The 27,003-nt window shown below is 30.6% G+C and overlaps 2 protein-coding genes across 2 annotated transcripts in view; one reads left to right on the forward strand and one right to left on the reverse strand.

Annotated features, from left to right (window-relative positions):
- LOC131439036 (potassium channel subfamily T member 1) overlaps nucleotides 1-27,003 on the forward strand; it is a 440,000-nt gene that overhangs the window by 48,213 nt on the left and 364,784 nt on the right. The window lies entirely within an intron of this gene.
- LOC131434343 (neurofilament heavy polypeptide-like) overlaps nucleotides 1-27,003 on the reverse strand; it is a 77,156-nt gene that overhangs the window by 24,640 nt on the left and 25,513 nt on the right. Inside the window, 1 exon segment of the mRNA XM_058601011.1 lies at nucleotides 17,571-17,757. Coding sequence (XP_058456994.1) covers nucleotides 17,571-17,757 — 187 coding nt within the window.

Below are 27,003 nucleotides of genomic sequence, written 5' to 3' on the forward strand. Positions count from 1 at the left end.
CAGTAACGATTCACATATACGCTAACGTATTTATATGTAATGGTTTTGCAACGGAAAATAAACCGTTTTTCAACTAGTAGCTAAAAGCATAGCTGTGATTAAAGATATGTTAGAATCAAGTAACGATAACTTACGTATGATAGTTAGTTCAATGTTTACGTTATAAAGAAACACTGCTGTCACCTTGTTTTAACCAGTATAACATAAAAAAACATGTTCATGCTCTTGTTGCAACACAGTTGGGTGAAGTGGTATCAGAACTAGTTACGGGTTGCTACTATTGAAGTCAAATAAACTTATTTTCAACTAGTAGCTAGAAGCATTGTTGTGATTAAAGATATGTTTGGATTAAGTAACGATAGCTTATAAATTATATTTAATTCAATATGACACAAAGGTGTTATGATTAGAAACCTAAATAACTATTTCGTAACTAGTAATGTTATGATGAAACGTTGCTGTCACCATGTTTTAACCAGTATAACATAAAAAAACATGTTCATGCTCTTGTTGCTACATAGTTTGGACTTTGTCGTATCAGAACTAGTTGCGGATTGCTACTTGGGCGTTTTAATCTACGAAGCCGTACAGTGGTCCAAGGAGGGCTCATTGGCCGTTTAACGAAAGGCAAATTTGAACTCAGCCATTGAATCAATGTGTTACAGAAAAAGGATGCCATTTCATTTACGTTATCGATTTCTTGCAGTGTTCTCCAGTTAATATTTTGTGAGAATTCAAGTAAAGCAGCAAAATCTATTTTCCTATAATTTAATGTTCTGGATTCATTCACGGACTCCATGTGAGAGGAGCTGCTTTCGCCGTTAGTAAGCCACGTGATAACTAAATAACTAATTGATGCTCCAAAGAACAAAAAAACAAATCAAGCAATCGTCCGAGATGATTTCTGCGTTGGTTAGCTTGACAAAGATTTAGGTAATCCATGCCGTCGATCAACGCCGTGCCAGCAGCGGGTAGCATCTTACCAAAGAGTCCGTTTTTTTTCAGACTGCAGCTACAGATTGCTTACTAGTTTTTGTGGCATCGACTACGCATTATACAGATTTTTTACTGGATACGGCTTCCGGTTCCGGAACTACAAGTTTAAGAGGTTTTACCATTTATATATATATATATATATATATATATATATATATATATATATATATATATATATATATATATATATATATATATATATATATATATATATATATATATATATATATATATATATATATATATATATATATATATATATATATATATATATATATAAATAGGTATAGAATTCGCACAAACTTTAGAAATTTTTTTCGAGGCCCGGAAGGTCGAATGACATATACCAATCGATTCAGCTCGACGAACTGAGCAAATGTCCGTGTGTGTGTGTGTGTGTGTGAGTCTGTATGTGTGTTGTCAACTAAGTCGCAAATGAAAGGTCTCCCCGTTACCCAAAACGCTATTGAATGGTTTTGAGATCGGATGTTTACTTTTTGAGTTATGCGAAGTTTTATGTCAAAATTTTCAGTTTTTTGACAGTATTTGTCACAATTGACCTTGAAAACAGAAAATGTTTTCAGACTTAGATTCCGCACGGTAATAGCTATCCAACAAGCCATAGATTGTTAACATCCGTCCATTTTTAACGGAGATATCGAAATTTTTGTGTAAACGACTTTTCCCCTTATTCCAGCAGTAGAAGTTTTGAGCGCTGTATGACAAAGAAATGCTTGGGAGCAACGGAAAACACGATTTTTTATACAGTGACATACAATTGTTTCTAAGTACCAAAAAGACTGTGTACAGCATCCTTTTTCATGACAATTTGCCTTGGACCGATTTTAGCACGGTTCGTTTTTGGCAACATAATCGTTCGAATATGTAAACCAGATGATATAAGCATTTTCGAGTTGAAAGTAATTCCATAATGATATTGATTTACACTACTTACAGCAATAAAATCTGGAAGAACATAACTTCCGTATACCATACGACTCAGTTCGTCAAGATCAGCAAATGCGTGTGTGACAAATAATTTCACAAATAATTTCACTCAGATTCATATGAAAAGTAGTATACTCCCAAACAAGGTTCCTGAATTACGTTTGGATCCGACTTCTGATTGCGGAACCACAGGATGATTTATGTAACGAAATTAAAATAATCAATTTTCTCGTAGATGGCTGAACCGATCTAAGATTCAAATGAGAGGTCTTAAAGTCCTATAAAATTTAGTTAGATCCGATTTCTGGTTTAGGAGATACAGGGTGATTAGTATAAAAATTTCCAGTTCACATAAATTAATCAGGTTTATCGGGTTTGCAGATTTGGATAGTCGATTACCAAATAAATTTATTTGAGTTTAAGCGGTATTCAGTTTTCGTTTCGGAATGTACCACCAAATTTTAATTCGCACTGCAATTTCTTAAAGATGTCTACACACTCCTCAGGTGAATTTAACTGATTTCGGCTACACCGATTTTAGAATTCCGGTTCCAGTATCGAATCGTATCTCAAAGCTCAATCTTTTTCTCAAAAAGTCCAAATCTAACTTCAAAAACAAAAATTCAAATTAAAGGATTGGTGAATTTTATCCGATTCTGGAATTACAGATAATGAGTTTTTAAAATTCATACCGATATAGAAGATGTAAATTGTTTGGCGTAATAATTTAAAGCCATTCGAATCTTTTTGGGTTATGCTAGTTCCTAAATACCGGCTCTGGAAGTACTATAAATAATGACAAAAACCTCTGAAGTGGAACTTACTTCGACATCTCATGGAATGTTCAATCGATTGTCACACGTTAAGATTGAAATTCGATACGATTTGCAGTTTCGACATTAAAGGGGATTGAGTGATTAAAATCTCAATTTGCCGGTAATCAAAATAATGTCATGAGAACTAGAACACCTAAGAATATCCATGCAAAAACACATGCGGATTGATAAAAAAAAGTATCATCTCACTGCTAGGTGGATTAATCACGTTTTTTTATCTAAAAAATAATTGATTTTATACGACATAAAAAACAGTTACATGTGAACAAAATTTATTTCATTACCGATGAAGCTGCATCATAATATAAAAATGCAACGAATTTTTCCAGTCTTTGCCAATATAAGAAAAACTAGGATGTAGATGTTGAATGGCATTTTTTCGCAACACCGTACGGTAAGGGAACATGTGATGCCTGAAACGAACATTCTTTAGATTAGAATATGAATATACAAATTTTCTTTACATTAGAATATGAATATACCAAGCAACATCTTAATGAACAATATTCAAAAGCAATTACTATTCAAGGAACACTAAATTTTAACAAATGCGACTCGACCATTGTAAAAGAACTTAAAATAAAAAATGAAAATTTTGCGTTCTTTCATAAAATTTTGTTTAAAACTAATAAAAATCCATTCTCATGATTTTCACAAATTCACTTTTTTTGGCAAATATGTAACTATTTCAAATATTGTTTCTTGATTCTAGAAATTTGACGGTATTTTACTGTGGACTTCAGTTACAACAAATTGAAAAATTAAAAAAATCAAAAATGCTCGCGATATTTGAATTTTGAGTGTTCTGTTTCTGAACTATGTATTATTGAATTTTTTTTGTGGGATTTAAAAAAAAATGCTGGAATAAAAATGGAAAACTTATGATTTTAATCATAAAGAATGCATATGCAACATTTGAGCCAAAACCAAAAAATACAAGAAAAAATCGACCTTCGATTTTGTATAGAATTGTTCAACTACGTATCCGGATTTTTGGTTCTCCATACATGGTTGAGTCTGTGTATGGGTAGCTAACATTGAAAGATAGGGTATCGTTTTTTACTCAATATGGTAAGGAGCAATAGTCAGAGGAGTTCATCGTTCTTCCTGGAGTGCATGAATCCCTTCAGCGCTCGAAACTCCTACTGCTGGAATAGAGGGAAAAAGTAGCTTACACAAAAATAACGATATCTCTGTTAAAAATGGACGGATTTTAACAATCTATGGCTTGTTGGATAGCTATTATCGTGCGAAATCTAAGTCTAAAAACATATTCTGTTTTCAAGATCAAGTGTGACAGATACTGTCAAAAAACTGAAAATTTGGGCATAAAACTTTGTATAACTCAAAACCATTCAATAGCGTTCAGGGTGACGGAGAGACCTTTCATTTGCGACTAGTTTGATCAAAATCGGTCGCACTTATCATAGAATAGCTAAAAGTTTTATCAACCGCAGCACCGTCTTTCATCAATATCACACACTAGTAGCAGACATCCGTAACCGTTTCGTTTTCTTTAGAGCGTGTGCAATTGAATATAACAAAGCACGCATTGTTCGTTTTGTGTTTTCTTTTTCTTTCAGTGTTATACATATTGTCATTCTATATGGCGATTTGAAAACTTTGACACTCATCGCCCTGGAACTGCGGAACGGGAAGAAATTTCCCAGTAGCTTTAAATACAATATGAGCTTCAATTCAAATCAAGACATGTAAAAATCGGCTCAAGCATCGCAGAGAAATCGAAGCGAGTTATATTTTTTTATGTTTTTCTGTACCACTTTCGGTGCTTTCGGAACAGGAAAGGGGAACCAGTAGGGCCGGAATAAGAAACTAACAAGCTCTGCAAACTAGAAGAATTTATCAGAGAGATGTATGAGATTTGAACCGGTTTTTGACCATCGTTTGTGAAAAAATACTAATGAAATTCGTAATTTTCCATTTATCATGCTTTATTTCCGGAACCGGAAGTCGGATCTGAATAAAATGTGCTAGAAATTTTTAGGAAATTATAACACCTTTCATTTGAATCTTAGTTTGTGAAAATCGGTTCAGCTGTTTCAGACAAAATGGAATGCAAACTGTTTCTCTAACTTTCACATATTACCATATAACTCCGGAACCGGAAGTCAGATCCAAGTGAAATTCAGTAGCAGGCTGTGGGACCATGAAACCTTTCATTTGAATCTTAGTTTGTGAAAATCGGTCAGCCATCTTCAAGAGAATTGAGTGCATATTTTTGTTACATACACACACACACACACACACATACACACACACACACACACACACACACACACACACACACACACACACACACACACACACACACACACACACACACACACACACACACACACACAGAGAGAGACATTTGCTCAAATTCGGCCTCGTTTAAAATGTCGGTTTTCACAGTCATTGCATAGTCTTTCTCTACGAGTCAAATCTCAATATTTATTGTAAGTAAATAGTGGTAAACATTAACAGGAACTCACAATTGGATGCGCACTATTAGCCACCTTTCCCCTACTATCCATACCCGCCTAACTGAGGAATTATACGTCTATTAGCGGCCCTTACACGATCATTAAAAGTGTCATTACTAAGTAATGACACTTCTGCTCAAACGCTCGTCATTACTGCATTACTGTACATCATTACTTTTTAGCATTACACGTTCATTATTAATGATGAGTATTTTTAACTACTCCAGCAATAGCAATAGCAATATTTTTATTTTAGTTTAGCTGAAAACAAATTTGATTTGCCATTGAAACGTCAAGGTTAATGAAATATTAACAATTTAAATCTACACTTTGTCATTTTTTTCGCGTATAGTTCTAAAGATATTCAGCACTTCCACAAAAAAAATAAGAAGAAGAAATAATGTTGGTAATGATGGAAAATCCGGAATTCCACCATTACTCGTGTCATTACTGAACTCGTAGACCTTACACGATCATTAAAAGTGCCATTACTTTTTAGTAATGACACTTTTAATGATCGTGTAAGGGCCGCTATTTGAATGTAGCTGGCTGGATTTTCCATGCCGTGTATAAAAATTGGAATAGTAGGCACTGAAATAAACCACGCTCTCGCTAATATGCTTGACTAGATTTCATTGCCTCATTTGATGTTCGAGCGGTTTTCGCAAAGCAAATGTGTTCGTTTACTTCGCAAGTGAAATAAATCTGGAATCTGGTTTTCACTGATTGATTTGATTTGTGACGTAGCGTTCCGTAGCGGATAAGTGTTCCAATAATTGAGGTTATTAGAGAGCAGTAGTCAACGCAGTCAACGCCCAATTTCAGCAAAAAAATTTCGGCTGCTTCCAAAGTTCTTTGAACCCATATTCGTCTAGCGGCCGAAAGTAAAAAACAAACATCGAATCCTCAAGACGCCATCTTTTATTCGGGGTTCTTAGAATCGACGAGAAAAGTCATTTCGTGAAAAAAAAGCAGCAACCTGTTCCAGCTCCCCAGGGGCCGGCTGTTGAAAGGAAATGTACCGATTAATGTAAAGCATTTAGTTTTTTTTTATTAAATTTTTTCCGAGGCCACCACCACAACCCAAAACGAGCGTCCGTTCCGCGAAATTTAAGCTTCGAACCGTTCGTCTAATCGGAACCTAATCAACTGGAAAGCCACGAATGGCTTTCGTTGTTTGATTTCGGAATGATAAACGAAAGGACCGGATTGGATTGGGTTTATTGACAGAAACAATCGAAGGATCGGCAGAAGGAAGGAAGCAAGTAGAAACCTGACGAAATGATGGATGGCTGAAATTTTGCTAGCAATTTTCTGGAATCAGCTCGAGAAATAATCACTTCTCCGCAGGCGGAGGCCATTATTCATTTTGGAGTTCCGACGGTGTGCTGATGGAAAATAAAAGATAGATAAGATTTGTTTTATTGATAAACGATAAATCAAATAGCTCCTAGTGTCCTTAACCGGTTTGATGTGGACAGCGAAACCTGCTTTCACCGTATTTAAATTTTTTTTGTCAAGGAAAACAAAATTGTTTTAATCGATCGATCCATTCCTGAGTAATTTCACCCGGAAGCGTCATTCTGACATCACCCGAAACGGCTTCTAAACTCGTACGGAAAACCCCGCTCTGAAACGATCTGCTAAAAGCTTCCCTTTATTAGCAATTGTCCTGTGGTTCGACGACCAAAACAAACCCAGTCTATTCCGGTCCCGTGACGATTCCGACAATCATATCACAGTCAGTGCGGACAAGAAGCAGCCGAGACACGCACGGGGAGCTCGTCTAAACTTTGGGTCGGGGGTCATAAAACAAACATCACCGCAGTAAGTGACTTCCGCTGGGGCATTCTTGGACGAGCGATAACCGGTCGAATGAACAAACATAGAACAGTGGCGACAGTAACGATGTCAAAAAAAAAAAATGAAGGAAGAGTAAAAAGCCTTTCCCCTCCCATTTGGACTGTTTCCCCAAGGACTCATTTTTCTCCAACTGCTTCTGCTTACTGGACGACCGTCGGGACGTTAGTGGCTTAGTACCGGATGAACACTATTAGGAGTACGTTTCGTTTTTTTTATGTTTCTTTCTTCGAAATGACTTCTTTCCTGCTGTACGAAGCATCCTACGGGATCACGGTTGGGACACGATGTGTGGCCATTTGCCATACAGGCAGACGGGCCCAGAACCAGAAGGTCGTGATTGGCCAATGAAGACAAATGACGCACGTTTTGCTTTTTGGCACGACTCTGCACCGAATCCGAACAATGGAGCAGAAAAACGATTTCGGTGCGTGAGATTTGGTTGAATTTGTTTTTCTCTATCGGTAAGACTAAATGGAGGTGAAAGTAGGAAAGAATTGGTACGATGTTGGTGATGATTGTCGTTGGATTTATTCCGGCGAACGAAAGATCGTCAAACAGGAATGACATGAAGTAGGATTCTAGTAGTTTCACGGCAAAACTTTGAAATTATTAACTTTTACGTTGACTTGTAGTCCAAGAGTCCAAGAATTCAATATATAAAGGATTCAAGTGTTTAAAAGTCCGAGAGTCTAACAAACCGAGAGTCTAAGAGACCAAAAGTACAAGAGCCCAAGAATATGGGAGTCTAAGAGCTTAAAAGTTAAAGAGTCAAAAAGTCCAATAATTCAAGAACTCAAAAGTTAAAGAGTCAAAAGTCCAAGGGTCGAAAAGTCCAGAAGTCCAATAGTTCAAAAGTCCAAGAGTCCAAGAATAGGAGAGTCTCAGAGTTCAAAATTCGAAGAGTCTTGAATTCAAAGAATCGAAAAATCCAAGAGTACAAGAGTCCAAAAGTCCAAAAATCGAAAAATCTAAAAGTTCAAATAACCAAGAGACTAAGAATGCGAGTCTTAGAGTGAAAAAGTCAAAGAGTTCTAGCGTCGACAAATCCAAAATCTCAAGAGACCAAGAGTCTAATAATCTAAGAATCCAAAAGTTGAAGATTTCAAAAGTCCAAACGCTCAATAATACGAGAGTCCAGAAGTCCAAAAGTTCAAAAGTCGAAGAAAACGAAAGTCCAAGGAACCAACAGTCCAAGAATCTAAGAGTTCAAACGCCCAAGAATACAAGAGTCAAAGAGCCAAAAATCAAAATTGTCTACAAGTAGAAAAGCTCCAGAGTCAGAAAATCCAAAAGTCCGAGAGTCCAAGAGTTCAAAAGTATTAAATTGCAAGGATCCATGAGTCCATGATTACGAGAGTCCAAGAATTCAAAAGTCAAAGAGCTCCCGAGTCGGAAAATCCAAGAGTCCCGAAGTCCAAGAATCCAAGAGATCAAAAGTCCAAGAGTCTTAAAATCCTAGAGTTTAAGAGTACAAAATTTCAAGAATCACAAAGTCCAAGGGTTCAAATGTTGAAGAGTCCAAGAATACGAGAGCCCATAAGTCCAATAGTCCAAACATCTGAGAGTCTGCGAGCTCAAAAGTCCAAAAGATCAAGAAAACGAGAGTCCAAGAGCCCAAAAGTCCAAGGATCCAAGAGTCCCAGAGTTCAAAAGCTCAAGAGCCCAACAATCTAAGAGTCAAACAGTCCAAGAATACGAGTGTCTAAAGATCCAAGTCAAAAGTTTAAGAGACTCAGAGTGGAAAAACCCAAAATTCTAAGAGTTCAAAAATCCAAGAGTCCAAGAATACGAGAGTCCAAGAGTCAAAACATACGAGAGTCCAAGAGTTCAAAAGTTCAAAAAGAATCTAAGTGTCCAAAAGGGCATTAGTCCAAGAATACGAGAATCCAGAAATCCAAGAGTCCAAAAATCCGAGAGTTCAAAAGCCCAACAGACCAAGAATATGAGAGTCTGAGGGTTCAAAAGTCAGAGTCTAAAATTCAAAGAGTTCCAGAGTCGAAAAATCCAAGAATTCTAAAGTCCTAAAGTCTAAGGATCAAAACGTCAAAAAATACGAGAGTCCAAGAGTCCAAAAGTTCAAAAGTATTAAATTGCAAGGATCCATGAGTCCATGAATAAGAGAGTCTAAGAGATCAAAAGTCAAAGAGCTCCCGAGTCGGAAAATCCAAGAGTCCAAGAGTCCAAAAGTCCAATAATCTAAAAGTTCAAAGTCCAAGAGTCTTAAAATCTTAGAGTTTAAGTGTTCAAAAATTCGAAAATCACAAAGTCCAAGGGTTCAAATGTTGAAGAGTCCAAGAATACGAGAGCCCATAAGTCCAATAGTCCAAACATCTGAGAGTCTGCGAGCTCAAAAGTCCAAAAGATCAAGAAAACGAGAGTCCAAGAGCCCAAAAGTCCAAGGATCCAAGAGTCCCAGAGTTCAAAAGCTCAAGAGCCCAACAATCTAAGAGTCAAACAGTCCAAGAATACGAGTGTCTAAAGATCCAAGTCAAAAGTTTAAGAGACTCAGAGTGGAAAAACCCAAAAGTCTAAGAGTTCAAAAATCCAAGAGTCCAAGAATACGAGAGTCCAAGAGTCAAAACATACGAGAGTCCAAGAGTTCAAAAGTTCAAAAAGAATCTAAGTGTCCAAAAGGGCATTAGTCCAAGAATACGAGAATCCAGAAATCCAAGAGTCCAAAAATCCGAGAGTTCAAAAGCCCAACAGACCAAGAATATGAGAGTCAGAGGGTTCAAAAGTCAGAGTCTAAAATTCAAAGAGTTCCAGAGTCGAAAAATCCAAGAGTTCTAAAGTCCTAAAGTCCAAGGATCAAAGCGTCCAAGAATCCAAGGATTCAAGTCAAAAATCTAAGAGTGTCGAAAAATCCAAGAGTCCATAAGTCCAATAACCTAAGAATTCAAAAGCTCAAGAGACCAAGATTACGAGAGTCTAAGAGTCAAGAAGTCAAAGAGTTCCAGTGTCGGAAAATCCAGGACTCCAACAGTCCAAGTATCTAAGAGTTCCAAAAGTTCAAGAGACCATAAATATGAGAGTCCAAGAGTCCAAGAATCTAAGAATCCAAGAGTTTAAAAGCCTAAGAGTCTAACAATCTTGGAGATCTAAGAGTTCAAAAACCCAAGAGCCCAGGAGTCCAATAATCCAAGAATCAAAAAGTCCAAGACTCCGAAAGTCCAAGGATTGTTGTCAAATGTTTAAGAATCTCAGAGTCTAGGATTCAAGCGTTCAAAAGCCTAAGCGTCCAAATTCCAAGAATCTAAAAGTCCAGGAATCTAATAGTGCAAAAGTCCAAAGATCCAATAGTCCAAGAATACGAGAGTCCTAGAGTCCATAAGGCCAATACTCCAATAATACGAGAGTCCAGAAATTCAAAAGTGTCCAGAAATCCGACATTCTAAGAGTTCAAAGTCCAAGAAACAAAAAAATGAGAGTCCCAGTGTTCAAAAGTCCAAGGATCAAAAAATCGATAGATTCAAGAGTCCAAGAGTTCAAAAATCCAAGAGATCAAGAATACGAAAGTCCAAGAGTCACAAATTCCTTTAATCTATGAGTTCAAAAGTCCAGAAGATCAAGAATACTAGAGTCCAATAGTTCAAATTCCAAAAGGCCGAAAGTCCAAGAATACGAGAGTCCAGAAATCCATAAGAGTCCGTAAATCCAAAAAAGTCCAGAATTACAAAAGAGTCCAGAAATCCGACATTCTTAGAGTTCGAAAATCCAAGACTCCAAGAATACAAGAGTCCTAAAGTCCAATAACCTAAGAATTCAAAAGCGAAAGAGACCAAGAATACGAGAGTCTAAGAGTCAAAAAGTCAAAGAGATCCAGAGTTGGAAAATCCAGGAGTTCGAAAGTCCAAGAACCATAAATATGAGAGTTCAAGAGTTCAAGAGTCCAAGAATCTAAGAATCCAAGAGTTCAAAATGCCCAAGAGTTTAACAATCTCGGAGATCTAATAGTTCATAAGCCCAGGAGCCCAAGAATACGAGAGTCTAAGAGTTCAAAAGTCCAAGAGTTCCAGAGTCGGAAAATCCAAGAGTCCAAAAGTCCAAGAATCCAATAGTTCAAAAGTCCAACAAACCTTAAACCTTAAAAAATCTAGAGTTTAAAAGTTCAAGAATCCAAACGCCCAAGTGTTCAAAAGTCAAAGAGTCCAAGAATACGGGAGTCCAAATGTCCAAGAACACGAGAGCCCAGAAGTCCAGTAGTCCATAAATCTGAGAGTCCGCGAGTTCCAAAGTCCAAGACATCAAGAACACGAGAGTCCAAGTCCAAGAATATGAGTGTCTAAGAGTTCAAAAGTCCAAGAATCTAAGAGTTCAAAAGTGCAAGAAACAAAAAAACACGAGAGTCCAAGAGTTCAAAAGTCCAATGGTTAAAAAGTCCAAGAATACGGGAGTTCAAGGTTCTATGTCAAAAGTTGAGGGGCCCAGAGTCAAAAAAACCAAGAGTCCAAGAATACGAGAGTTCAACAGTCAAAAAATCCTTGAATCTAGGAGTTCAAAAGTCCAAAAGATCAAGAATACGAAAGTCCAAGAGTTCAAAGTCCAAGATTCTAAAAGTTCCAAAGTCAAAGAAACAAAAAATACGAGAGTCCAAGAGTTCAAAAATCCCATAATAAGATGGATGGAGTTAAAAAGTCCCATAATAAGATGGATCCAAAATTCCAAGAATTCAAGAGATCTAGAATCAAGAATCCAAGTGTTAAAAAGTCCAATAATCCAAGAGCCCAAAAGGCCAATAGTCCAAGAATACGAGAGTTCAGAAATCCGACATTCTAAGAGATCAAAAACCCAAGAGACCAAGAATACGAGAGTCAAAAAGTCAACAAGTCAAACAGACAAGAATCTAAGGGTTCCAGAAGTCCAAGAGTCCAAGAGCCCAAAAGTCTAAGGATCCAAGAGTCCAAGAATATGAGACTCCAAGAGTTCAAAAATCCAAGACTCCAAAAATCCTGGAGTTCATAAAGTCTAAGAGTTAAAAAGTCAAAGAATACGAGAGTCCAGAGATCCAAGAGTCCAAAAGTCCAAGAAACAACAAATATGAGAGTCTAACAGTTCAAAATTCCAAGGGCCAAAAAGTCCAAAACTCCATGAGTCCAAGAATACGAGAATCCAAGAGTTCAATATTCCAAGAATCTAAGAGTTCAAAAAAGCTAGAATCTAAGAGTTCAAAAGTTCAAGAATCCAAAAGTCCAAGGGTTGAAAAGTCCAAGAATACGAGAGTCCAAGGATGTATGTCAAAAATTTAAGGGTCCCAAAGTCGAAAAATTCAAGAGTCCAAGAGTTCAAAAATCCAAGAGTCCAAGAATACAAGAGTTCAAGAGTCAAACATTCCTTGAATCTAATAGTTAAAAAGTCCAAAAGATCAAAAATACGAGAGTACAAGAGTTCAAAGTCCAATAGTTCCAAAGTCTAAGAAACGAAAAATACGAGTGTCTAAGAGTTCAAAAGTCCAAGGTTTAAAAAGTCCAAGAATACGAGAGTCCAAGGACCCTTAATTCCAAGAATTTAAGAGATCAAGAATACGAGAGTCCAAGAGTTTAAAAGTCCAAGAATCCAAGAGTCCAAAAGGTCAATACTCCAAGAAAACGAGAGTCCAGAAATCCGACATTCTAAGAGTTCAAAAATCTAAGGCTCCAAAAATACACGAGTCCAAATGTCCAATAACCTAAGAATTCAAAAGCCCAAGAGATCACGAATACGAGAGTCGAAAAGTCAAAGAGTTCCAGAGTCGAAAAACCCAAGAATCCAAGAATTCAAATGCCCAAGAGTCTAAAAATCTTGGATCTAAGATCTAAGAGTTCAAAAACCTAAGAGCCCAGAAGTCCAATAGTCCAAGAATCAAAAAGTCCAAGGTTTCAAAAGTCCAAGAATACGAGAGTCCAAGACTCTGAAAGTCCAAGGATCCTTGTCAAAAAATTAAGAATCCCAGAGCCTATAGATCCAAGCGTTCAAAAGCCTAAGAGTCCAAATTCCAAGAATCTAAAAGTCTTAGAATCTAATAGTTCTAAAGTCCAAAGATCCAACAGTCCCAGAATACGGGAGTCCAAGAGTTCTACGTCCAAGGATTCAAAATTCCAGGAATAGGAGCTTTTACGTCCAAGAGTCTAAAAACCCAAGAATTTAAGAGTTCATCAATCCAGGAGATCAAGAAGATACGAGAGTCTAGGTTTGAAAATTCAAGACTTCCTGAATACAAGAGTTCAAAAGTCCAAAAATCTAAGAATTTAAGAGCCCAAGAGAGCAAGTATACGAGAGTCTAAGAGTTTAAAAGTCAAAGAGTTCCAAAGTCGGAAAAACTAAGAGTTCAAAAGTCCAAGAGTTCAAAAACCCAAGAGTTAAAAAGTTCAGTAATCCAAGAACCAAGAATACGAGAGTTGAAGAGTTCAAAAAGCCTAAAGTTCAAGAGTCTAAGACCCCAAAAGCCCAAGAATGGATAATTTTAGAAGCCAAGAGCCCAACAGTCCAAGAGATTAAAATCGCAAGGGTCAGAGTCCAAGAGTTCAGGAGATCAAAAGTTCAAGATTCAGATAGTCCAACGTCTCGAAGAGCCCTTAGGTCTACAAGCCCGATAATCCAAAAATAAAACAAGTGATCAAGAGCCTTATCTAAGACATTTAGAACGTTAAAAATAATCAAGACATTCAAGACTTTTATGATTGCTAATTTTTTAAGACTTTTAAGATTCTTAAGACATTTCAAGACTTCTCAAAACTCTTCTAGATTGTTAAGACTTTCCAATACTTTCTTAGACTTTAAAACTTTTAATACTTTTAAGACTTTTAAAACTTTAAAGACTTCAAAGACTTTTAAGACTTTTAAGACTTTTTAAGACTTTTCAAGCCTTTCAAGACTTTTGAAGGTCTTTCAAGACTTTTAAGACTTTTAAGACTTTTAAGACTTTTAAGACTCTTAAGACTTTTAAGACTTTTAAGACTTTTAAGACTTTAAAGACTTTAAAGACTTTAAAGACTTTTAAGACTTTTAAGACTTTTAAGACTTTTAAGACTTTTAAGACTTTTAAGACTTTTAAGACTTTTAAGACTTTTAAGACTTTTAAGACTTTTAAGACTTTTAAGACTTTTAAGACTTTTAAGACTTTTAAGACTTTTAAGACTTTTAAGACTTTTAAGACTTTTAAGACTTTTAAGACTTTTAAGACTTTTAAGACTTTTAAGACTTTTAAGACTTTTAAGACTTTTAAGACTTTTAAGACTTTTAAGACTTTTAAGACTTTTAAGACTTTTAAGACTTTTAAGACTTTTAAGACTTTTAAGACTTTAAGACTTTTAAGACTTTTAAGACTTTTCAAGACTTTTAAGACTTTTAAAACTTTTAAGACTTTTAAGACTTTTAAGACTTTTAAGACTTTTAAGACTTTTAAGACTTTTAAGACTTTTAAGACTTTTAAGACTTTTAAGACTTTTAAGACTTTTAAGACTTTTAAGACTTTTAAGACTTTTAAGACTTTTCAAGACTTTTCAAGACTTTTCAAGACTTTTCAAGACTTTTCAAGACTTTTCAAGACTTTTCAAGACTTTTCAAGACTTTTCAAGACTTTTCAAGACTTTTCAAGACTTTTCAAGACTTTTCAAGACTTTTCAAGACTTTTCAAGAATTTTTAAGACTTTTCAAGACTTTTCAAGACTTTTTAAGACTTTTCAAGACATTTCAGGACTTTTCAAATCTTTTCAAGATTTTTCAAGACTTTTCAAGACTTTTCAAGACATTTCAGGACTTTTCAAATCTTTTCAAGATTTTTCAAGACTTTTCAAGACTTTTCATGACTTTTAAAGACTTTTAAAGACTTTTCAAGAGTTTTCAAGACTTTTCAAGACATTTCAAGACTTTTCAAGACTTTTCAAGACTTTTCAAGACTTTTCAAGACTTTTCAAGACTTTTCAAGACTTTTCAAGATTTTTCAAGACTTTTCAAGACTTTTCAAGACTTTTCAAGACTTTTCAAGACTTTTCAAGACTTTTCAAGACTTTTCAAGACTTTTCAAGATTTTTCAAGACTTTTCAAGACTTTTCAAGACTTTTCAAGACTTTTCAAGACTTTTCAAGACTTTTCAAGACTTTTCAAGACTTTTCAAGACTTTTCAATACTTTTCAAGACTTTTCAAGATTTTTCGAGACTTTTCAAGACTTTTCAAGACTTTTCAAGACTTTTCAAGACTTTTCAAGACTTTTCAAGACTTTTCAAGACTTTTCAAAACTTTTCAAGAGTGTTCAAGACTTTCGTAAACTTTTCAAGACTTTTCAAGATTTTTCAAGACTTTAAAACTTTTCAAGACTTTTCAAGAATCTTCAAAACTTTTCAAAAGTTTTCAAGACTTCAAAAAAACTTTAAAGGCTTTCAGTACACTCAAAAATTCGTAGACTTTCAGTACCGAAAAGATTTTACAGACTTTGATTTTAACAGTTTGAATAATTTGGACAATTTTCGACATTTTTGTTACAACGTTGTTACCATTTTGTTACAATTTTGTAACAATTATGTGTTAATTTTTCAAAAATTTTGTTACAATTTCGTTACAATTTGTGAAAATTATGCGACAATTTTGTAACAGCTTTGCTACAATTTTGTGCTAATTCGTAGAATTCTTTTGTGCTCATTTTGTGACAATTTGGTAGCAATTTTGTGACATTTTCTTTAGAACATGGTGACGATGTTGAGACAATATATTAACAATTTTGTAAAAATTTGGTTACATTTTTGCCTAAAACATTTGGATCCTTGGATCCGGATTTTGGCTTATGGTTTGGGTTTTGAGTTTGGACCATTTTGACAATTATGATATTGATAATTTATGCATTTTTGACATTTCTATATTTAAATTTTTGACATATATTCGGAATCACCCTCTCAGTTCAACCGAACAGAGTTGGCAAACGTAGCGAATATTGAAAATGAGGATCTTCACAGAACTGTTTCACATATTCCGTAATATTATTGAAATTTTTTCAGCTTTGATGTTTTCGCCAGTCAGATTCCTCACGTTACGCTTGTTCCAGTCCAAGTTGGACATCTCGGATATATGTTAGTATGAATTTCTAAAAATATTCAAAAAAAAATTCATAGCTTGGGTGGCACAACCGAGCCATTTTTTAATCAATAATTGTTATGCAAACTTTGTTCACAAAATAATATTCGGCGGCTAATCAACTAAGACAACAATAAATATGAATGAGATGAGTTGTCAATTTTTCAATGCCTGCTAGATCGCTAAAAGCCTCCGTGGAGTAACGTCGTAAAATCGCAAATTAGTTATTGATGTCATCAATTAAATGTGAATATTTCTCCTCATTCCAAATTGAAATTGATGAAATTTGCTGTTGTGGCTCAGAACATGTATCCGTTAATACCTGTTAATGGCGTAATAACCAGTGTCATAGTCGCGAAAGCACAATTTCCCAGCCAGTTCCTGTTGGGCGGTTATTAATTACCCTCCTAAAATTTCGACGGTTTTGTTTACCGAGTAGGAAAATTTGATTTGGCTTGCTACGATTTATGGCAAACTTTTCAGATTGATTTTGCCCGTCTGAAGGGAACAAACAAAGCTTTCGTTAGGAGTAGCAGTAATCCGCTTATCCGAATTGTAATAAATTAAGCACTAAAGCGGATCGATGTCGGTCCGATACAAGCCCAAGGTAGATTCGTGCAAATATTTACACCCATCTCTGGTGTAGATTTTGCTGTTGTGGCCATAGTTAATATGGCAGTTATTGATATACGCTCTTGGAATACTTAGGAACCTCTTTGCGGAGCATTTCAGGTCAAGGGTCAGTTTCACCACTTGAACCCACCGACCTTTTTCACTCCCTTTGGGCTAACTCCGATAAGGAAGCAATCTATCATAGTCGCATATCATCTTATTCTGGTCAAGTGAGGATTCGAACGCCGTCGGTGTCTTGGATTTATTTGCTCTCTCCGAGTAGTGGAAGTCCTCTTGTGGCTTCGATGCGATGCGATGCGCTGCAGGGTTTTGTAGTTATCGCAACCGAACAAGATCAGTAAGGGTGGAAAATAAGACTAATGAAGTGGGACTTAATAGAATTGTCTCATCGGAGTAATTCGATAGAACATATCGATTCCTAAATGATTCCATTTAACAACCTACGGGAGCAAACAAAAAAAAAGAAAGCGGACACAACTTAATTGTTTGCAAACGACCTGATGTTTGGAACCGCCCAAGGTGAAACAAAACGTAGTTAAACCTTCGCCCCACCCCCGTTTTTTTTTGTTCGATTCGGAAAGCTTGTCGTACATTTTTCTCTTCCTCCTTCTCTCGTCAAAACTTCACCCAGGCCCCAGTGAATCGAAGCGAAGAACAAACGTCAGCCAGCTATGTTCTGTTGGTTTTTTTTCTTTTCTTCTTCTTCCCTTTCCCAATCAGATGGCATACACATTCATTCAGTTCAGATGAAAATTCCATTCCCACCACCACCCCCGTCCTCCTCCTCCTCCACCTCCAAGGCCGATTCGACCAGCTTCGATTCAATCAGCTTTGTGGCCGCATTCAGTGACTCAACGATTGCACTCCCTCCTCCGGGCGGTTGCTTGTGATGCTTGTGTATGTTTGGTAGTGCGGTGATCACATTGCCGTACGAAGGAGAAATTCGTTGAAACTGGTTAAAAATAAATTCCATAAAAGTTATTGATTTTGCTCCACCTGCTTTCCCAGAAAAATAGAACAGATTGGGAACAAATTTTCTCTGCACGACGTGAGACGGAGTGGAATTTTCTCGGGAGGATTGATTTTGTACTCATTAAGTACTATAGCAACAATTCAATGTTTTCGATGACGATCATTTTCCATGACAGAGAAGACGACGACGACGACGACGTTGGAAATGGTTTTCACGCTTTCCAGAATACTGTCGGCTTAGCCTAATTGAGTGGCTGGTTGGCTGGCTAGCTGGCGACTAATGTGCCTGACCTTGAGTGCGATAAACACAGAGACCGTACCAGCAATTAGGATATACCAACGTCATCTGTTGTCACGAACCACAGCATAGAAGCTCCACTACTGAGATGTTGTTTCTGGATTCCGTTTACAGTGATTAAATCCAAGTGCTATTTTGTGTTCCGTATGGATCAAGAGCTGTTTCGTTTGGACAGCTTCGAGGTTCAACTAATTGTACATCACAATGTCCTGAATAATTATAAGTTACGTTGACTAAGGAGTTACGTTGCTTCCTTGCTGGAATATTCCTTTTGATATATGCTGATAATCTCACAATCGTTAGCAATTTCTCATATTAAAACTCATGTCCGGAACCGGAAACTGCGAACTGGTATAACCAAAGTCGAATAGTTTGACCATCAACTAACAAATGCTACAAAGAAGAACAGTCCTTAGCACAGTTCCGAAGAGTTTGAAATGTTCAATATCTATCACTCTATAATACCGGAACCGAGAGTCGGATTCGGATTAAGTTTGACAGTAGTCACCAGCGGAACTAACTAAGACCTTTCGTTCTAATCTATGCTTGTGGAAATACGTCAAATCATCTTTGAGGAATCAGAAAACGTTCCATTTTAGAGTTTTTGATCACTATTACTGGCACTTCCCCCACCGGAAATTAGGCACCGGTATAACTGAACTGAGTTTATTTGGTCATCAACTAACGAGTTTTGTAGAACTAGTTGAATTGATTAAGCAACTTTGTGGAAATCGCTTCCGTTTGTATGGTCTCTTATGATGGAACACTCTTAAAATTGAAATTTTGACACTAATCACTCCGTAACTACGGAACAGGAAGTCGTATCCCAAAAAATCAAAAGATTTTTTTGATATTCTACGTTTACTCATTAAAACTCGAGTTTATGAAAATCGGCTAAGTCATTTCAGAGAAAATTAAGTCGCCTCGTAGTTTCGGAATCAGAAGCTAGTTACAGGTGCGGATTCAAAAATTTTCTATGAGGACATACAACCATTAACCTGAGTTTAAGTTTGTGAAAATCGGTTCAGCCATAACAACCAGAATTTAGTACATATTTTTAAATTTTTTGAAATTTTTAAAATTTTTAAAACTTGAAATTATTGAAATTTTTGAAATTTTTGAAATTTTTGAAATTTTTGAAATTTTTGAAATTTATAAAGATTTTGAAATTTTTGAAATTTTTGAAATTTTTGAAATTTTTGAAATTTTTGAAATTTTTGAAATTTTTGAAAATTTTGAAATTTTTGAAATTTTTGAAATTTTTGCAATTTTTGCAATTTTTGAAATTTTTAAAATTTTTAAAATTTTTAAAATTTTTAAAATTTTTAAAATTTTTAAAATTTTTAAAATTTTTGAAATTTTTGAAATTATTGAAATTTTTAAAATTTTTGAAATTTTTGAAATTTTTGAAATTTTTGAAATTTTTGAAATTTTTGAAATTTTTGAAATTTTTGAAATTTTTGAAATTTTTGAAATTTTTGAAATTTTTTTTTATATTTTTGAAATTTATGAAATGTTTGAAATTTTTTAAATTTTTGAAATTTTCGAAAATTTTTGAAAATTTTTGAAAATTTTTGAAATTTTTGAAATTTTTTAAATATTTGAAATTTTTGAAATTTTTAAAACTCTTGAAATTTTTGAAATTTTTAAAATTTTTGAAATTTTTGAAATTTTTGAAATTTTTGAAATTTTTGAAATTTTTGAAATTTTTGAAATTTTTGAAATTTTTAAAATTTAAATTTAAAATTTTTGATATTTTTGAAATTTTTGAAATTTTTGAAATTTTTGAAATTTTTGAAATTTTTGAAATATTTGAAATTTTTGAAATTTTTGAAATTTTTGAAATTTTTGAAATTTTTGAAATTTTTGAAATTTTTGAAATTTTTGAAATTTTTGAAATTTTTGAAATTTTTGAAATTTTTGAAATTTTTGAAATTTTTGAAATTTTTGAAATTTTTGAAATTTTTGAAATTTTTGAAATTTTTGAAATATTTGAAATATTTGAAATTTTTGAAATTTTTGAAATTTTTGAAATTTTTGAAATTTTTGAAATTTTCGAAATATTTGAAATTTTTGAAATATTTGAAATTTTTGAAATTTTTGAAATTTTTGAAATTTTTGAAATTTTTGAAATTTTTGAAATTTTTGAAATTTTTGAAATTTTTGAAATTTTTGAAATTTTTGAAATTTTTGAAATTTTTGAAATTTTTGAAATTTTTGAAATTTAAATTTAAAATTTTTGAAATTTTTGTAATTTTTGAAATTTTTGAAATTTTTAAAATTTTTAAAATTTTTAAAATTTTTAAAATTTTTAAAATTTTTAAAATTTTTAAAATTTTTAAAATTTTTAAAACTTTTAAAATTTTTAAAATTTTAAAAATTTTTAAAATTTTTAAAATTTTTAAAATTTTTAAAATTTTTGAAATTTTTGAAATTTTTGAAATTTTTGAAATTTTTGAAATTTTTGAAATTTTTGAAATTTTTGAAATTTTTGAAATTTTCGAAATTTTCGAAATTTTTGAAATTTTTGAAATTTTTGAATTTTTGAAATTTTTGAAATTTTTGAAATTTTTGAAATATTTGAAATTTTTGAAATTTTTGAAATTTTTGAAATTTTTGAAATATTTGAAATATTTGAAATATTTGAAATATTTGAAATTTTTGAAATTTTTGAAATTTTTGAAATTTTTGAAATTTTTGAAATTTTTGAAATTTTTGAAATTTTTGAAATTTTTGAAATTTTTGAAATTTTTGAAATTTTTGAAATTTTTGAAATTATTGAAATTTTTGAAATTTTTGAAATTTTTAAAATTTTTGAAATTTTTGTAATTTTTGAAATTTTTGAAATTTTTGAAATTTTTGAAATTTTTGAAATTTTTGAAATTTTTGAAATTTTTGAAATTTTTGAAATTTTTGAAATTTTTGAAATTTTTGAAATTTTTGAAATTTTTGAAATTTTTGAAATTTTTGAAATTTTTGAAATTTTTGAAATTTTTGAAATTTTTGAAATTTTTGAAATTTTTAAAATTTTTAAAAATTTTTGAAATTTTTGAAATTTTTAAATTTTTAAAATTTTTGAAATTTTTGAAATTTTTGAAATTTTTGAAATTTTTGAAATTTTTGAAATTTTTGAAATTTTTGAAATTTTTGAAATTTTTAAAATTTTTAAAAATTTTTGAAATTTTTGAAATTTTTAAATTTTTAAAATTTTTGAAATTTTTGAAATTTTTGAAATTTTTGAAATTTTTGAAATTTTTGAAATACACTGAAGCCTTTTTTTATGCGAATTTACGTACCGCATAAAAAAAAACCGCATAACTCTGAAAATTCGCTTAAAAAAAAACCGCATAACTGAAAATTCGCATTAAAAAAAACCGCATAACTCTGAAACTTCGCTTAAAAAAAGACCGCAGAAGGGCAAACCGCATAACTCTGAAAATTCGCATAAAAAAAAACCGCGTAACTCTGAAACTTCGCATAAAAATAAACCGCATAACTCTGAAAATTCGCATAAAAAAGTCGCGTAAAAAGAAACCGCATAAAAAAAGACCGCATAAAAAAGACCTCAGTGTATTTGAAATTTTTGAAATTTTTGAAATTTTTAAAATATTTAAAATTTTTAAAATTTTTAAAATTTTTAAAATTTTTGTAATTTTTGAAATTTTTGAAATTTTTGAAATTTTTGAAATTTTTGAAATTTTTTAAATTTTTAAAATTTTTGAAATAGAAATTTTGAAATTTCTGAAATTCTTGAAATTTTTGAAATTTTTGAAATTTTTGAAATTTTTGAAATTTTTGAAATTTTTGAAATTTTTGAAATTTTTGAAATTTTTGAAATTTTTGAAATTTTTGAAATTTTTGAAATTTTTGAAATTTTTGAAATTTTTGAAATTTTTGAAATTTTTGAAATTTTTGAAATTTTTGAAATTTTTGAAATTTTTGAAATTTTTGAAATTTTTGAAATTTTTGAAATTTTTGAAATTTTTGAAATTTTTGAAATTTTCGAAATTTTTGAAATTTTTGAAATTTTTGAAATTTTTGAAATTTTTGAAATTTTTGAAATTTTTGAAATTTTTGAAATTTTTGAAATTTTTGAAATTTTTGAAATTTTTGAAATTTTTGAAATTTTTGAAATTTTTGAAATTTTTGAAATTTTTGAAATTTTTGAAATTTTTGAAATTTTTGAAATTTTTGAAATTTTTGAAATTTTTGAAATTTTTGAAATTTTTGAAATTTTTGAAATTTTTGAAATTTTTGAAATTTTTGAAATTTTTGAAATTTTTGAAATTTTTGAAATTTTTGAAATTTTTGAAATTTTTGAAATTTTTGAAATTTTTGAAATTTTTGAAATTTTTGAAATTTTTGAAATTTTTGAAATTTTTGAAATTTTTGAAATTTTTGAAATTTTTGAAATTTTTGAAATTTTTGAAATTTTTGAAATTTTTGAAATTTTTGAAATTTTTGAAATTTTTGAAATTTTTGAAATTTTTGAAATTTTTGAAATTTTTGAAATTTTTGAAATTTTTGAAATTTTTGAAATTTTTGAAATTTTTGAAATTTTTGAAATTTTTGAAATTTTTGAAATTTTTGAAATTTTTAAAATTTTTGAAATTTTTGAAATTTTTGAAATTTTTGAAATTTTTGAAATTTTTGAAATTTTTGAAATTTTTGAAATTTTTGAAATTTTTGAAATTTTTGAAATTTTTGAAATTTTTGAAATTTTTGAAATTTTTGAAATTTTTGAAATTTTTGAAATTTTTGAAATTTTTGAAATTTTTGAAATTTTTGAAATTTTTGAAATTTTTGAAATTTTTGAAATTTTTGAAATTTTTGAAATTTTTGAAATTTTTGAAATTTTTGAAATTTTTGAAATTTTTGAAATTTTTGAAATTTTTGAAATTTTTGAAATTTTTGAAATTTTTGAAATTTTTGAAATTTTTGAAATTTTTGAAATTTTTGAAATTTTTGAAATTTTTGAAATTTTTGAAATTTTTGAAATTTTTAAAATTTTTAAAATTTTTGAAATTTTTGAAATTTTTAAAATTTTTGAAATTCTTGAAATTTTTGAAATTTTTGAAATTTTTGAAATTTTTGAAATTTTTGAAATTTCTGAATTTTCTGAAATTTCTGAAATTTCTGAAATTTTTGAAATTTTTGAAATTTTTGAAATTTTTGAAATTTTTGAAATTTTTGAAATTTTTGAAATTTTTGAAATTTTTGAAATTTTTTAAATTTTTGAAATTTTTGAATTTCAACAGTTGGGAAAATTACAATTGCAAGAATTTCGAAAAAAATTTAAATAGCAAAATAAGCAACAATAACAAAAACAGCAAAATTTTAAAAATTTCAAATATTGCCAAAAAAGATAGAAGAATAAACAATATCAACAATTCGAAAATTGCAAAAATAGCACAATTAACAAAATTACCAATATTACCAAAAATATCTATAATCTCATAAACATCATAGGAATCAAGACTAGCATAAATATATAAAATAATAGGACTACTTTTGATAAACCAAAAACATCTAAGATATCATAAATACACTGAAGTCTTTTTTTATGCGAATTTACGTACCGCATAAAAAAAAACCGCATAAAAAAAACCGCATAACTCTGAAAATTCGCATAAAAAAAAACCGCATAACTCTGAAACTTCGCATAAAAAGAGACCGCAGAAGGGCAAACCGCATAACTCTGAAAATTCGCATAAAAAAAAACCGCGTAACTCTGAAACTTCGCATAAAAAAAAACCGCATAACTCTGAAAATTCGCATAAAAAAAGTCGCGTAAAAAAAACCGCATAAAAAAAGACCGCATAAAAAAAGACCTCAGTGTATTCGGTTTTCACAGTGATTGTATTTCTTATCCTTATGATAATGACAAAAACAGGTCAAATAACAAAATATTGTGACAATTTTTGAAAGCTCAAAATAGCAGATAGGAAAGCAGAAGTAGTACAACAGGTGAGAATATTAGTAATATCGAAAAAAGAAAAATTTACAAAAAGTAAAGCAAAAACAGCAAAATTGGCAAAAATATCAAATATAGCAAATAAAACAAATATAAAAAATATAACAAATATAGCAAATATAACAAAAATAACAAAAATAACAAAAATAACAAATATAACAAATATAACAAATATAACAAATATAACAAACATAACAAATTGAACAAATATAACAGATATAACAAATATAACAAATATAACAACTATAAAAAATATAACGTATATAACAAATATAACAACTATAAAATAAATTACAAATATAACAAATATAGCAAATATAACAAATATAACAAATATAACAAATATAACAAATATAGCAAATATAACAAATATAACAAATATAACAAATATAACAAATATAACAAATATAACAAATATAACAAAATATAACAGATATAACAAATTGAACAAATTAAACAAATTAAACAAATTAAACAAATATAACAAATATAGCTAAAATAACAAATATCACAAATGTAACAAATATAATAAATATAAAAAATATAACATATATAACAAATATAACAGATATAACAAATATAACAAATATAAATATTATCACAAATATAACAAATATAATATGTACTGAAAATACTGCAAATACTGAAATCAGACCAATTTCATAAATTTCAAAAATACCACAATAAAAGAAAATTAATGAAAATTACTAATATGGCAAGAAAGCACAAATTACAATAAAAGCAAAAATTAAACAAAAATAAAGACATGCAAAATAGAAACAGATTAGAAATAAAATGTTCAGAAAATACTAAAAAATATAAGATAAGCAAAAATATGATAAAAAATTATAAAAATAGCAAAAACTGCATAAATTAATAAAGTAAAATTTTACGAATAAGAAAAATTGCAAAAACTTGCATATGTTACAAAAATTGTAAAATTTTCAAAAACACAAATAGCAACGAAAGCAAAAAGCGAAAATTAAAAAATAGGGGAAACTAGCAAAAAATACTTCGACAAAAATTGTAAAACCACCTCAATAATAGAAAATGAAGAAGCAGTAAAAAAAATAGTAAAAAAACAAATTCGCAAAATTGAAAAAAAAAATGTAAAAATTGTCAAAATTGCAAGAAATACAAGAAATTTGTTAGAATTTGATATCATAAAAATCGCAAAAACAGAAAAATGTAAATAAAGCAAAAGATTCCAATTTTTTAAAAATTTTAAGAATTTTTAATTATTTTGAAAATAGCAATAACTGAAAAAATACAACAGAATTCGCAAAAATCGCAAAAATTTTTAAATGGCAAATAATTGCCAAAATTTCAACAATTGAAAAACTGGCTAATATTGCTTATATTTAAAAAACCTTCAAAGTTTGCAAAAAAAATTCATAAAATACAAGAATTCCAATAAATTGCGCAAATGGAAATATTGCGAAAATGACAAAATTAGCAAATATTCCAAAAAAATGTTACAATTAAAAACGTGATTAATCCACCTAGCAGTGAGATGATACCTTTTTTATCATCCGGATATGTTTTTTTTTGCATTAATATTCTTCGGTGTTTTAGTTCTCATGATTTTTTTTAATGACCGTCATTCCAGTGGGAGATGTTCAAAAAATGACATATCGCCATTATTGTTTGTAGCTGCAATTTCATGAGGGTTTGATGTTTTCTACAGTCTTACTTAGGATTAACTTAAGGTATTTACTTTTCATACTTTTTACCTTATTATACACATACAAAATTGGTATAGAGTACGCTCAAATTTTAGGACAATTTTATAAACATCAAAACCGACGTAAATACACCAAATAATAAAACTATCAAAAGTATCACTTATATAAAAATATCAATATGATCGAAAATATAAAAAATCTTCAAAATATATAAAATAAATGCAAAAATGCCATAGGTTGCAAAAATATATTTAAAATATCCAAATTAGCAAAGATTAAAAAATGTTACAAAATATGAAGAAACTAGAAAAAATTAGTCAATAACTAAAATAGCAACAAAATGAGAATAGTAAAAATATCAAGAATTGTAAAAATTTGAATTAATTGTTCAAATTGCACAAATGACTAAATTTTTAAAACAATGCAGAAATAGCGAACAATTTCAAATTGCGTAAGGTGAGGAAATTGCATAAATTTCAAAAGTTACAAAATTTGTGAAAATTAGAAAAATTTCGAAAATTATATTAAAATTGCATGGCAAGCTATAATTGCGAAAATAGAAATTGAAGGAAATGCAAAACTTGCAAAGAAGGAAGGAATTAAAAAAAAATGCGAGAAATCAAAAAGACAAATAAAAAATTGAACGAGTGCAACAGATGGTAAAAAAGTGCAAAAATAACAATTGCAAAAATCACAAAAGCTGTAAAAATTGAAAATAGAGCAAAAATTACAAAAACAGCGAAAAAAGCAGAAATAGCGAACATTGAAAAATTAAATTAAAGAAATAATCCAAAAAATGCACAAATACCACGATAATTGGAATTGAAGGAAAATTGCTTGATGGCAAAGAGACACAAATTGCAAAAGAACCAAAATTTAAAAAAAAATATGCGAAAATTAAGAAATTGAAAAATAGGAACAAATTCAAAATAAACTGTGCAAGAAAAACAAAAAAAAAAAAACAGAAAAAGGAAAAATGAAAAAAATTAAAGTAAGTGAAAAATGGTTGAAGTTGTAAGTATAGCAAAATTGTACAAATAGGATAAACTGCAAAAACTGATATGCCTTGCAAAAATCAAAAATAACACAAAGTAAAAAATAGTAAAAATTACAAAAAAGCTAAAATTACATATGTAAAAATTAGAGATATTTTTAAAAATATCACAATAATAGGAAATTAAGCATTATAATAAATATAAAAAAAACCTGCAAATAATTCTATTTATTCAAATATAATTATATGGACATTTATGAAATAATTCACACCTT

Source organism: Malaya genurostris, chromosome 3, assembly GCF_030247185.1.
Source record: "Malaya genurostris strain Urasoe2022 chromosome 3, Malgen_1.1, whole genome shotgun sequence".
Lineage (NCBI taxonomy): Eukaryota > Metazoa > Arthropoda > Insecta > Diptera > Culicidae > Malaya > Malaya genurostris.